This window comes from Saccopteryx leptura, chromosome 9, assembly GCF_036850995.1.
Source record: "Saccopteryx leptura isolate mSacLep1 chromosome 9, mSacLep1_pri_phased_curated, whole genome shotgun sequence".
NCBI lineage: Eukaryota > Metazoa > Chordata > Mammalia > Chiroptera > Emballonuridae > Saccopteryx > Saccopteryx leptura.
The window spans coordinates 18,556,447-18,569,995 of record NC_089511.1 but is presented as its reverse complement, the minus strand read 5'-3'; the positions used below and the strand labels follow the sequence as shown (position 1 = coordinate 18,569,995).

Sequence of the window (13,549 nt, the reverse complement as noted above, 5' to 3'; positions counted from 1 at the left end):
TGCTCCAACGCTCCGGGAGGGGAAGAGAGAGACAGAGAGGAAGGAGAGGGGGAGGGGTGGAGAAGCAGATGGGCGCTTCTCCTGTGTGCCCTGGCCGGGAATCGAACCCAGGACTTCTGCACGCCAGGCCGACGCTCTACCGCTGAGCCAACCGGCCAGGGCCCTGCTGTTGTTATTAATCCAAGGAATCCCCCTGAGGAGGGAGCCACACTACTCTGAAATGCTTCTGGGACTCTTCTGAGCTTACAAGATTAATTATGAGGGGCCAAAATCACTTCAGTGAAACTGAACAAAGATAACTGTAAAGTTTAATCTTAGCTCCCACCTGACCAGGTGATGGTGCAGTGGATAGAGCATTGGCCTGGGACACTGAGGACCCAGGTTCAAAACCCTGAGGTTGCTAGCTTGAGTGCAGGCTCGCTCACCAGCTTGAGTGTGGGGTTGCCAGCTTAAGTGTAGTATGATAGACATGACCCCATGGTTGCTGGCTTGAGCAAGGGGTCATTGGCTTGGGTGGAGCCCCTGCCCCACAACCCCTCTCTCCCATTAAGGCAAGCAATGAACCATAGAAGTGCCGCAACTATAAGTTGATGCTTCTCATCTCTCTCCCTTCCTTACTATCTTTGTCTCTCTCACTCACTAAAAAATTTTTTAAAAAGTTTACTCTTAGGTTCCTGAAACAACATATGCAAACAGCCATGGGGAGGAGGCAGGAGGATAGAAAGAATGTGATTTAGCCATATTTATGACTCACTAAATCAACAGCAAGAAAATGTTCCGACCTCAGGCCACGTTGATAAAATCTGCACAAGGAAGGTGACAGTTCCAATCATCTCAGAGCTCACGAAAGTGTATTCTTTCACATACTGCACTATGAAAAGGAAATAAAACAAAACACTAGGAAGCCCTGGCTGGGCAGTTCAGTTGGTTAGAGTGTTGTCCCAATGTGCCAAGGTTGCGAGTTTGATCCCCAGTCAGGGCACATACAGGAATCAACCAATGAATGCATAAATAAGTGGAACAACAAATTGATGTTTTTTCCCCTCTCTCTCTCTCTCCCTTCTTCTCTATAACCAATAAAAGTAAAAAAAAAAAAAAAAAAGACATAAAGTGATCAAAATTTCACACATGCAAAAGGCTGTAATAGAAGAAAAATTAGATTTGCTCTACATCAATTCAGAAACATCACAGCCCACATAAAAGGGCAGCCCGCCTGACCTGTGGTGGCGCAGTGGATAAAGCGTCAACCTGGAAGTGCTGAGGTCGCCGGTTCGAAACCCTGGGCTTGCTTGGTCAAGGCACATATGGGAGTTGATGCTTCTAGCTCCTTGCCCCCCTTCTCTCTCTGTCTCTTCTCTAACTCTCTGTCTCTCCCTCTCCCCTCTAAAAAAATGAAAAAAAAAACCAAACAAAAAACAAGGGCAGCTGGAACTCAAAAGGCCCTGAGATGTTCCAAAGAAGGTGGTGAGGAAGAGACACAAAGGAATATAATATCACTGGGGACAACAGAGTATGAACTCTGGTGTGAAAGAGGAGGATGGAGTAGAGACGTTAAAACTTCATTTACAGCCTGACCAGGCAGTGGCGCAGTGGATAGAGCGTCAGACTGGGATGCGGAAGGACCCAGGTTCGAGACTCGGAGCTCACCAGCTTGAGCGCGGGCTCATCTGGTTTGAGCAAAAAGCTCACCAGCTTGGACCCAAGGTCACTGGCCTTGAGCAAAGGGTTACTCGGTCCACTGAAGGCCCGCGGTCAAGGCACATATGAGAAAGCAATCAATGAACAACAACTAAGGTGTCACAATGCGCAACGAAAAACTAATGATTGATGCTTCTTATCTCTCCGTTCCTGTCTGTCTGTCCCTGTCTATCCTCTCTCTGACTCTCTCTGTCTCTGTAAAAAAAAAACCCAAAAACTTCATTTACAGCCTGACCAGGCAGTGGCGTAGTGGATAGAGCGTCGGACTGGGGTGCAGAGGAACCAGGTTCGAGACCCCGAGGTCTCCAGCTTGAGCGCGGGCTCATCTGGTTTGAGCAAAGCTCACCAGCTTGGACCCAAGGTCACTGGCTTGAGCAAGGGGTTACTCGGTCTGCTGAAGGCCCACGGTCAAGGCACATATGAGAAATCAATCAATGAGCAACTAAGGTGTCGCAATGAAAAACTGATGATTGATGCTTCTTATCTCTCTCTCTGCTCCTGTCTGTCCCTATCTATCCCTCTCTCTGACTCTCTCTCTGTAAAAAGAAAAAGAAACAAAACCAGAAAAAAAACAAACTTCATTTATACTGAGAATATAATAATCTGATTGCCCTGACTCTTCTCACAAACCAAGGCTCTACAGAGAAAATGGCACCTCTTTAAATGATTTAAAAATATTTTTTTTGGAGAGAGAGAGAGAGAGAGGGAGGAAGAAGGAGGGGGAAAAAGAGACAGAGACATCGATTTGTTGGTCCATATATTTGTGCATTTATTGGTTGACAGTTGTATGTGCCCTGACCGGGGTTAAAACCTACAACCTTGGCCTATTAGGATGATGTTCTAACCCAGTGGTACCGAACCTATTTTGGGCCACGGACCGGTTTAATGTCAGAAGATATTTTCATGGACTGGCCTTTAGGGTGGGACAGATAAATGTATCACGTGACCAAGACAAGCGTCAAAAATGAGTCTTAGATGGATGTAACAGAGTAAATCTGGTCATTTTTTTAAAATAAAACATTGTTCAGACTTAAATATAAATAAAACAAAAATAATGTTAAGTTATTTATTCTTTCTCTGCAGACCGGTACCAAATGGCCCACGGACCAGTACTGGTCTGCGGCCTGGGGGCTGTGGACCACTGTTCTAACCAACTGAGCCACCTGGGCCTGGCCCTCCTTAATTTCAAATGCATAAAAGAAGCTGCAAAACTGTTATCCTCGTCATCAGCTTGGCTCAAATAAACTCATGCAAATTCTCTAGAGGTCTGGACATTTTTCTTTTTTTAGTGAGAGAGACAGAGAGGGGGACAGATAGGGACAGTCAGGAAGGGAGAGAAATATGAAGCATCAATTCTTCGTTGTGGCACCTTAGTTGTTCATTGATTGCTTTTTCATATGTGCTTTGACCAGGGGGCTGCAGCCAAGCCAGTGACCCCCTGCTCTCAAGCCAGCAGCCCTGGGATCAAGCCAGTGACCTTGGGCTTCAAGCCAGAGACCTTTGGGCTCAAGCCACAACCATGGGATCATGTCCATGATCCCACGCTCAAGCCAGTGACCCCGCACTCAAACTGGATGAGCACTTGTTCAAGCTGGTGACCTCAGGGTTTCGAATCTGGGTCCTCTGAATCTCAGGCCAACACTCTATTTACTGCACCATTTTCTGGTCAGGCTAGAGGTTTGGACATTTCTTACATCAACAGTGCTTCTAGGCCTTGGCTGGTTGGCCCAGTGGTAGAGCGTGGGCCTGGCGTGCAGGAGTCCCGGGTTTGATTCTCGGCCAGGGCACACAGGAGAAGTGCCCATCTGCTTCTCCATCCCTCCCCCTCTCCTTCCTCTCTGTCTCTCTCTCCCCCTCCTGCAGCCAAGGCTCCATTGGAGCAAAGTTTGCCTGGGCACTGAGGATGGCTCTGTGGCCTCTGCCTCAGGCGCTAGAATGGCTCTGATTATGGCAGAGCGACGCCCCAAGATGGGCAGACGCCCCCTGGTGGGCATGCCGGGTGGATCCCGGTGGGGCACATGAGGGAGTCTGTCTGCCTCCCCATTTCCAACTTCGGAAACAAACAAGCAAGCAAACAAAAAACAGTGCTTCTAATCCATTTTGGCATTAAAATTTTTTTTTTTTAGTATTTTTCCATTGATTTGAGGAGGGGAGGGAGAGGGAGAGACAAAGAGAAAAGAAAGAGAGAGAGAAAGAGAGGCATCAATCCACTGTCCCATTTAGTTGTTCCACTTAGTTTTGTACTCTGGTGAGCCTGTGCTCAAGTCAGATGAGCCTGTATTCAAGTCAGATGAGCCCACACTCAAGCCAGTGACCTTGGGGTTTTGAACCTGGGTCCTCAGCATCCCAGGTCAATGCTTTATCTACTGTACCACCACTGGTCAGGTCAGAAAGTCCAATTCTTGCCTGACCTGTGTTGGCGCAGTGGATAAAGCGTTGACCTGGAAATGCTGAGGTCGCCGGTTCAAAACCCTGGGCTTGCCTGGTCAAGGCATATATGGGAGTTGATGCTTCCTGCTCCTCCCCCACTTCTGTCTGTCTGTCTGTCTCTCTCTCTCTCCTCTAAAATGAATAAATAAATAAAAATTAAAAAAAAAAGAAAGTCCAATTCTTTTTTTATTTTGACAGAGAGAGAGAAAAAGAAGAGAAAGGGACAGATAAGGACAGACAGGAAGGGAGAGAGATGAGGAGCATCAATTCTTCATTGTGGCTCCTTGGTTGTTCATTGATTGCTTTCTCATCTGTGTCTTGATGCGGGGGAGGGGGGTCTACAGCAGAGTAAGTGACCCCTTGTTCAAGCCAGTGACCTTTGGGCTTCAAGCCAGCGACTTTTGGGCTCAAGCCAGAGACCATAGGATCATGTCTATGATCTCACGCTCAAGCTGGTAACCTGGCGCTCAAGCTGGATGGGCCTGCGCTCAAGCCGGTGACCTTGGGGTTTCGAACCTGGGTCTTCTGTGCCTCAGTCCAACACTCTACCCACTGCGCCACCTGGTCAGGCAGAAAGTCTAATTCTTTAAAAGTCACTATCTACCCTTAGAGATAGAAGATTAGTTAGGATTACATTAAATAAGAAATAGGAAAATGTTATGTAAATTGTAGGTATTTCTACTGTTTATACAAATACCTTCTGTTTACACACAAATGACCTGGCACATCCCCTTGTGGCTTGGAAAGCTATCCTCTATGCTATTTGCCTCCTCCAGCCACAGAAATCAGATATAGCATTCCAGATATAGCTATGCTTCTACTTATGTTGTCTGATTTGTCCTCTGATCCTCATTTACTGCAAACAAGTACGTACTCATCTTCCAAGATCAAAGGTCATCTCAAGGAAGATCTGCTGAATCTTTACGAAATCTGTCACCTCTCTCTCCTGATCTCATAAAGTACTTCTCTTTTATTTTGGTTATAAGTGACTCAGACTCACTGCAATGACAGTTGTATACTGATCTGATAGTAAAGCCCTTGGAGGGGGAAGTGCCACATTTTATTTATCTTTCTCCACTTATGCTTAGAATTTGAGATTTAAAACCAGCTTTGTAACTAAGGAGTAAACTTGGCCTCTCGAGATGTGTAAAGGAGACAGCTGAGCTAAATTTATTCTTTACAGATCAATACAAAACCAAAAAAGAAGTAAAATTCTATATCCACATTTCAGAATCTTTAGAATTTTCATACTAGAGAACACTTATAGATAGCTTTCACTGAATTACTATTAAGAAAAAAGTTTGCTACTATATAAATGATGATAAAGCCAAGAATAAGCCCTAAATTTATTACCTGAAAAATCCTATTTGGAGTAATTTTCAATTACTGAAATAATATTTGAGTTTGATCCCTAATTTATTGATTTTATAAATACAGAGACCTACATAACAATTTGCTATATTTATACAAATAGTTTCTTTTCATCTTGGTGCCAACAGCTGTATCAACAGCAGCAAACCTGTCTGATCCTGAACTGTTCTCTACTATCTGATTCAGCAAGTAGCAGGGCCACAAAGGAGCAGGTTCATTACCTGTGTGAGTCTCCTCAAGGACAGGAACTCTTTTAATACATTCCTAGTATTCCCAGCATCTAACTCTGTCCTGCAAATAGATGGCATTCAGCAATGTTTACTGAATTAATGCCCTGAATTCCACTCTCTGGACACTGACATGACTGTATGTTCCGGAAGAAAAAATGCCCAGTAAATCTCATGTTTTCAGTTCCATCACAAATGGGTGGGTAGATTATCATTCAAGGTCTCACAGTCTGCAACACGTATTAGTGGCAAAACAGACTTTAAAACATAGATTTTCATGCCTGTTCTCCAAATCATGTATCACCACACCTCCAGTAACAACTACTTATTTTTTAAAAAGCCCAATCACATGCCAATAAGCAATCTATAGTAGCTTTCTCATGACTCTTAAAAAATAAGTTCCTGGATCTTCACGGCTTCAAGAACATGAAAATGAACTTACCATCATCTAAAGTGATGTCCTGTAGACCAATCGTTGAAAAGTTAGGTTCTGGCTCTTCAGGTTCAGGTTTAATGTTCACAGTTGCCTTATCAGATGAAAATGAAGCTGGATCACACAAATCGTGACATATTAAGGATGAAGGTGCAGAAAGACTTCCCTGGCCTGTACTTTGTGCTTGAGTTGAATGCTCTCCAGAATGCATTCTGGTGGCTAGGGTTGGTGATGAGGCGGTTCCTGAGCTAGGAGATTGGTAAGGCATAGGCTGTAGCTGAGGAGATGGTGGTCCAGAAAGTGGTGAACTGGCCAGAGGATGAGAAGCTGCTGGGGAAACTGTTATAGCAGACCCCAATTGTGAAGAACCATATGTAATGGATTGTAACTGAAGGGAAGGCTGACCTGTGACCTGGTCAGCCACTGGAGAAGAAAGAGATCTTTGTCCTGTGTTTGAACAATGGTATCCCATTGACTGCAGATGAGGCAGGGTCTGCATGGACTGAGGTGTATGGGCTAAGAGATGTCCTGTTGAGCTTGAATTTGAAGAATGAAAAGATATGGATGACGGTGGTTGGCAGCTAAGATTTATTACATTAGAAAGAGCTGCATCTTGCTGAAACAAAACTGGAACAAATTCTTGACTAGAGGCAGCATTAACAGGAAGACAAGTTGGTCCATTGTACACATTAGTTTGCATAGGCTGATAGGAAGACCCCACAGAAGGTGTTGGTGTGACATGAAAAGGCTGGTGCATGACTGAAGAAGGTATCATATGCTGTTCTTTACCAGCACTCTCATCCCTACACTGCAACTGTGGCAGATGAGATGAGGTTACCATGGATGCATATGTTTGCTGGATTGGACAAACCAAGCTTCTCTGTGTTGACAGTCCATTGTCACATGGGTGTCCTGTATCTGAGGAAGGCCTCTGGGTCTGGGCAGGGTGAGGCACAGGCAATGATGGGACTGAAGACAGGTCCATTTCCTCTCTGTGTTCTTGCTTCATCAAAACTAAAAGAAAAAAATAATAATTAAAGCAAATGCTCTTACATAATACAAAAAGAATTATGAAAAGCCTTCATACTAGGCTACACAACTATAGCACAAATTCAAGCCATAGACTGAAAACTTAAATGCCTACATAGAGAATGTAAAGAAAAGAAAACTCAAATGCCTTCCGGGAAGGCAGATAATATAAAATATGTGAAGTAAGCAATCATGAGACAACAGGGAGTGGTTCTTGTTCTAAAAGTATTCAAGTTAAAAAAAAAATTCCATGCTTTTAAGCAGTGCAGTATACTGTATTACCAATGAAGAGTCCACATCACCATTCCATCAAGCAAAGCAGAGGCTATGAATACCAGCCATTATTCCTTATCACATCAAAAAAGTAGCAGATTCATGATTTAGGATGAGTCTACCTGATGAAAGGACTACTCAAAGTAGGAATCAATGCATTTTGCTTATTTTATTTAATGTGAATATTAAAACAGAAAAGAACCACCAGTTAATTATGTGTCAAGACAACTTATTGCATTGTTTTGTTTCTCTTGGCCAGCTCAAGTCCACTTTTCTAGAGATTATCTACTTTAGCTTCCTATTGAAGCTCATTTAAAAATAACTTTTCTGAATTTACATCTCATTGTTCCAAGTTTGTACTACTTATTAACACAATTAAAAATTTCAAGATCTTCACAAAATGAAAGTAGAGCTGACCCTTGAACAACACAGGTTTGAACTGTATGGGTCCACTTACGCATGGATTTTTTCAATAAACACCTCTTGTTTTCGATGTATGGTTGGGAGTCTGTGGATGTAGGCCGACTATATTTCACTTTACATCAAAAGAAAATAACTACAAAACCCAAAGCACAGTCAAATCTCATCTGACCATTTACTAAACCCTTGCCAAGTACAAGTCTCTTCACATAAGCATGGTCTCAATTGGAGGAAGCGAATTAAGACAGCTCTGACAATTTCTTTTATTATAGAAGAGGTAATTAATAAAGTCCTTGTTTGGGGGTGCATTTAAGTTCTACACTTTAGTCTGACTTCCTAGCAACCACAGCATAGGCTCATCATTCATCCACTTTAGCCTCTAAATCTGGTAACTGGTGAGCCAACAACCCTCAAGACAGAGAGAAAGATATATCTCCAATCTTGTTGCTTCTGCCACAATGCTCATATTCCTGACCCAGTCCTCCATTCAGTTTCTGGTTCTTGATCAGCTGTTCGGTTCACTGTGTCTATTGGTTCCTGACTTCTCTAATGTCTCTATTATTAATTTTATATAGTGTTAACATGGATTCAAGTGTCCCAATGAATATAACACCCTCACCCCCCCACCCCCACGTCCCTATTTATACCCCTTTTGCCCCTCTCCCCCTAACTCCCTCCCAGCTCCCCTCTGGGATTTAATGTCCTGTTACCTGTATCTCTGTGATATACATATACTTCACTAATTCCTTCACCTCTGATCCCATCCCGTCATTCCCCTTCCCTCCGGTCCCTGTGACCCCACCCCTGCCTCTATTCCATTCCTCAGTTCACTTTTGTTCATTAGATTCCACATATAAGTGAAATCATATGATATTTTCTAATGTCTTTTTTTTTTTTTTTTTTTTTTTACAGAGACAGAGAGTGAGTCAGAGAGAGGGATAGACAGGGACAGACAGACAGGAACAGAGAGAGATGAGAAGCATCAATCATTAGTTTTTCATTGCATGTTGTGACACCTTAGTTAGTTGTTCATTGATTGCTTTCTCATATGTGCCTTGACCGCGGGCCTTCAACAGACCGAGTAACCCCTTGCTGGAGCCAGCGACCTTGGATTCAAGCTGGTGGGCTTTTGCTCAAACCAGATAAGCCCACGATCAAGCTGGCAACCTCAGGGTCTCGAACCTGGGTCCTCTGCATCTCAGTCCGACGCTCTATCCACTGCGCCACTATCTGGTCAGGTTTCTAATGTCTTAATGCACTTATTTTTCTTCTGACTTCGGCATAACTACAACTTTCTCCCTGGACCACTGGATTTTCCTCCCTTCTTCTACTGCTTCTCCTACTCAGGTCCCAGGAAAGCCAGAGTAAATTCTACACCCAGAGTTATGGTTCTAAGAAAGCCTACTCTCATCCCTTAATTAATTCTGAATGAAGTGGGTGGGGCCTTTGGTTATAAACAGTTGGTTATCATGCACTAAAAAGGAGACAAAGGGATTGAAAACTACAGCATAAATTTCATCTTTTTTGCATGATCCAATCTTTATTTCTATATTCCTGGCCCACACCTGGGTACCCAGACTGAGAGTTTTGCACTGGCTATATCAAAGATATCGCCAGTCTGCTAAATCAAGTATCCCTCTTTGGTCTGTAATAATGTGACCAATTGTCCTCCTTTAGGGAGGACAGTCCTTCTAAGGACAGTCCTTCACCCTCCTCGAAAAGTGTCCTTCTACATGTCCTCCTTTTTTTTATTTTTTATTTTTATTTTTTGTATTTTTCTGAAGCTGGAAACGGGGACAGTCAGACTCCCGCATGCGCCCCACCGGGATCCACCCGGCACGCTCACCAGGGGCAACGCTCTGCCCACCAGGGGGCGATGCTCTGCCGTGACCAGAGCCACTCTAGCGTCTGGGGCAGAGGCCAAGGAGCCATCCCCAGTGCCCGGGCCATCTTTGCTCCAATGGAGCCTTGGCTGCAGGAGGGGAAGAGAGAGACAGAGAGGAAGGAGAGGGGAGGTGGAGAAGCAAATGGGTGCTTCTCCTATGTGCCCTGGCCGGGAATCGAACCCGGGTCCCCCGCACGCCAGGCCGACGCTCTACCGCTGAGCCAGCCGGCCAGAGCCATGTCCTCCTTTTTGATATTGGAAGACTAATCTGTAAATGTCTGTTGGGCAAATGAGTTGTAAAATCTATATTTTCTGGTTTTGCTCACTTATTGTTAAAAATGGCTGCTGCTCACGTGATGCTCTCATGAGATACAACTGATTGCTTTCAGGCTTGGGAAGGGGGCTCGGTTATGCTAAAGTGTGCTGGGGGAGGACTTTTGCCCTGAAAAGTTTTAAAGGGAGGAGCTAAGAGGCCATTTTGGGGAGAGTGGAGGAGACCATGTTGTTCCAGGGGAGAGAGGCCACATGGTCAGAGGAGAGGAGACAGTCAAGATGGCCAGGTGCTGAAGGAGAAGCCAGTTTGTGCAGTGAGGAGGGAGATGGGGAACCAGAGGGGATAAAACTGGTGGGGCCCTTTGATTCTAAAAAAACTCAGATGTGGCCCTGGCCAGTTGGCTCAGCAGTGGAGCGTCGGCCTGGCGTGTGGGGGACCCAGGTTCGATTCCCGGCCAGGGCACATAGGAGAAGCGTCCATTTGCTTCTCCACCCCCCCCCCTCCTTCCTCTCTGTCTCTCTCTTCCCCTCCCGCAGCCAAGGCTCCATTGGAGCAGGGATGGCCTGGGCGCTGGGGATGGCTCCTTGGCCTCTGCCCCAGGCGCTAGAGTGGCTCTGGTCGCAGCAGAGCGACGCCCCGGAGGGGCAGAGCATCGCCCCCTGGTGGGCAGAGCGTCGCCCCTGGTGGGCGTGCCGGGTGGATCCCGGTCGGGCACATGCGGGAGTCAGTCTGACTGTCTCTCCCCATTTCCAGCTTCAGAAAAATACCAAAAAAAAAAAAAGCTCAGATGTGTTAGTAGCTTTGTGAGCACTGAATGAGTGGGTTTTGGAGCCCAGTGTGTTTGTATTTACTCACTTGCAGAGTGTGAGCTAGGAATGAAGGTAATGGCCCACCAGTTCTTGGCTCCGCAGTTTCATTACTGTCTGCCTGAATTAAATGTGAACCTGCAAAAGCCAAGCGGCTGTGATGGTGGCCACGGCTACTGGCTTTAAATGTCCATATTTGATCGATGCAGACTCGATCCACTGCGTATAATGCGATGTATTTGTATCTAAATGGGTACTTTTTTCTTACAATTATTATTAAAAATTAATAGGCATGTAATCATAATTACAATATAAAATATTACAAATGTTTTTATTATGCATTTATCACATTAGAGTGTATTATTGTTGCAATGAATAAAATGTTTCTTTTATTTATGATATTGTTTTCTTCAATTTATTTTTGTCCTTTTCACTGTAAAAAAGTAGGTCACCTTATCTGTAAGAGATTCAGACTCCAACCTGACCAAAAGGGTCATCATTACTTATCTATAAGAATTTATTCGTTTCGAAGGAAATATCATTTTAGAGACCTTATAATATACTGCTCACAAAAATTAGGGCATATTTCAAAATGAATATGAAGCAATAAAATATCCCCTAACTTTTGTGAGCAGTATATCTAGAATAAATTGAGTTTTAGAAACAGAATAACTCTATCTTTTGTGTTATATCTCCTCATTTTCATGTTTAGAATGTTAATAGATGGAGGGATCCAGGGGGAAAAAAATCACTGTTTTAGTAGTTCTCAAAGTATGAGAAGCCTCATGCTCTTCCTCACGTAGTGGATGTAGAAGAGTAGGATCCAAAGAGTAGGAGGAACTCTCTGGATTTTTTTCTTCCAGTACAGAGCACTTAAGCTTGCCTTCATCCTTTTTTCCTTTTTTAAATAGAAACATCTTTTTTATTATTATTATTTTTTTTTTTTTAACAGAGACAGAGAGAGAGTCAGAGAGAGGGACAGACAGGGACAGACAGACAGGAACGGAGAGATGAGAAGCATTACATTAGTTTTTCGTTGCGCGTTGCGACACCTTAGTTGTTCACTGATTGCTTTCTCATATGTGCCTTGACAGTGGGCCTTCAGCAGATCGAGTAACCCCTTGCTCGAGCTAGCAACATTGGGTCCAAGCTGGTGAGCTTTTTGCTCAAACCAGATGGGCCTGCACTCAAGCTGGCGACCTCGGGGTCTCGAACATGGGTCCTTCTGTATCCCAGTCCAATGCTCTATCCACTACTCCACTGCCTGGTCAGGCCATCCTTTTTTTTACACATTGGCTTTTGCATAAGAATTTATTTAAGAAGTAAAATAATTTAAACAATTTGAAAATCATTACTTTGGCCTTATGTTCTCATTTTATAAAGAGGTTAATCAGTGGGTACAGTCTATGGCAGAAATGAGGACTGATATCCTGACTATAAGGCAAGTTTTCTTTCCCAGTTGAAATAATCACAACCCAAAAGTCAGTCTCTCCAGTCAACTACTCTTAGAACATGGAATATATTTTCCCACAGGCAAAATATTATACACAAGAGCCTGGCTCTACAGCTGCTCCTAAAAGCCCCATTAATCCAAAACCAAAGCTAAGATGACACCTCCAATACAAATAATTTCTGCTGGGCTTCAAAGGTACATTCCCCTCAACAACTTCAGGAATGCTGGAGTGAGTGTAGGGTTCCCACATCAGAAGTCCTGAAACATGAGGCTGGGAAGAAGTTTAGGCAGCATCTGTAAGAGCTCTGTACCCTATTATCTTCATTTTATAAAGTAAACTGAGTGTGGGAGAAATAATACTAAATAAAACAGTTAAAAGAATCAGCCATTTGCAATTAATGATTATTTTTCCACTCCATATTGATATTGGTCAGATCTCTATTGCTAGGGGGCTGCCAAAAAAGTTACAAATTAACAAATCCTTTAATAAAAAAAAAACAAGCATCTTATGAATATCTAAAATTTACAGGTAAAATTTTAATAAATTTTATTTATTTATTTATATTTTACAGGGACAGAGAGAGAGTCAGAGAGAGGGATAGATAGGGACAGACAGACAGGAATGGAGAGAGATGAGATGCATCAATCATTAGTTTTTGTTGCGACACCTTAGTTGTTCATTGATTGCTTTCTCATATGTGCCTTGACCACGGGCCTTCAGCAGACCGAGTAACCCCTTGCTCAAGCCAGTGACCTTGGGTCCAAGCTGGTGAGCTTTGCTCAAACCAGATGAGCCCACACTCAAGCTGGGGACCTTGGGGTCTCGAACCTGGGTCCTCCGCATCCCAGTCCAACGCTCTATCCACTGCGCCACCACCTGGTCAGGCTACAGGTAAAATTTTAAAAGGAATTATTTACCAAACATAAAAGGCTAAAATCTTTACTATAAAGAATTCATACAAATTATAATAAGACAAAATAATTCTAACATAAAAGACAGGGTCATATACTAGAATACAGGTACTAAGAAATTACTAAAATTTTGTAGAACTCTATCCACTGATGAAATAAAAATGCTGTTACTAAATTAGCATATATGTTATAGTTCCATTTCTATTTTTAAAAAGTTGCATCTAAAAAATTTAATTATTTAAAAGTTGTATCTATATATAAATCAAAAAGATCTAGAAAGACAGAATGACAGCTTAAGGTCGAAGAAAATTTGGGTGTTTTAAAATATTTTTTCAACT

General features: G+C 43.4%; 1 protein-coding gene across 4 annotated transcripts in view; it reads right to left on the bottom strand.

The window, feature by feature from the left end:
• The window catches only part of NFATC3 (nuclear factor of activated T cells 3), a 123,984-nt gene that overhangs the window by 22,197 nt on the left and 88,238 nt on the right, over positions 1–13,549 (bottom strand). For all 4 annotated transcript variants that reach the window (XM_066350108.1, XM_066350109.1, XM_066350110.1 and 1 more), the window contains exon 9: positions 6,169–7,173. In XM_066350108.1, the coding sequence (XP_066206205.1) occupies positions 6,169–7,173 (1,005 nt within the window). The remainder of the gene's footprint in view (positions 1–6,168; positions 7,174–13,549) is intronic.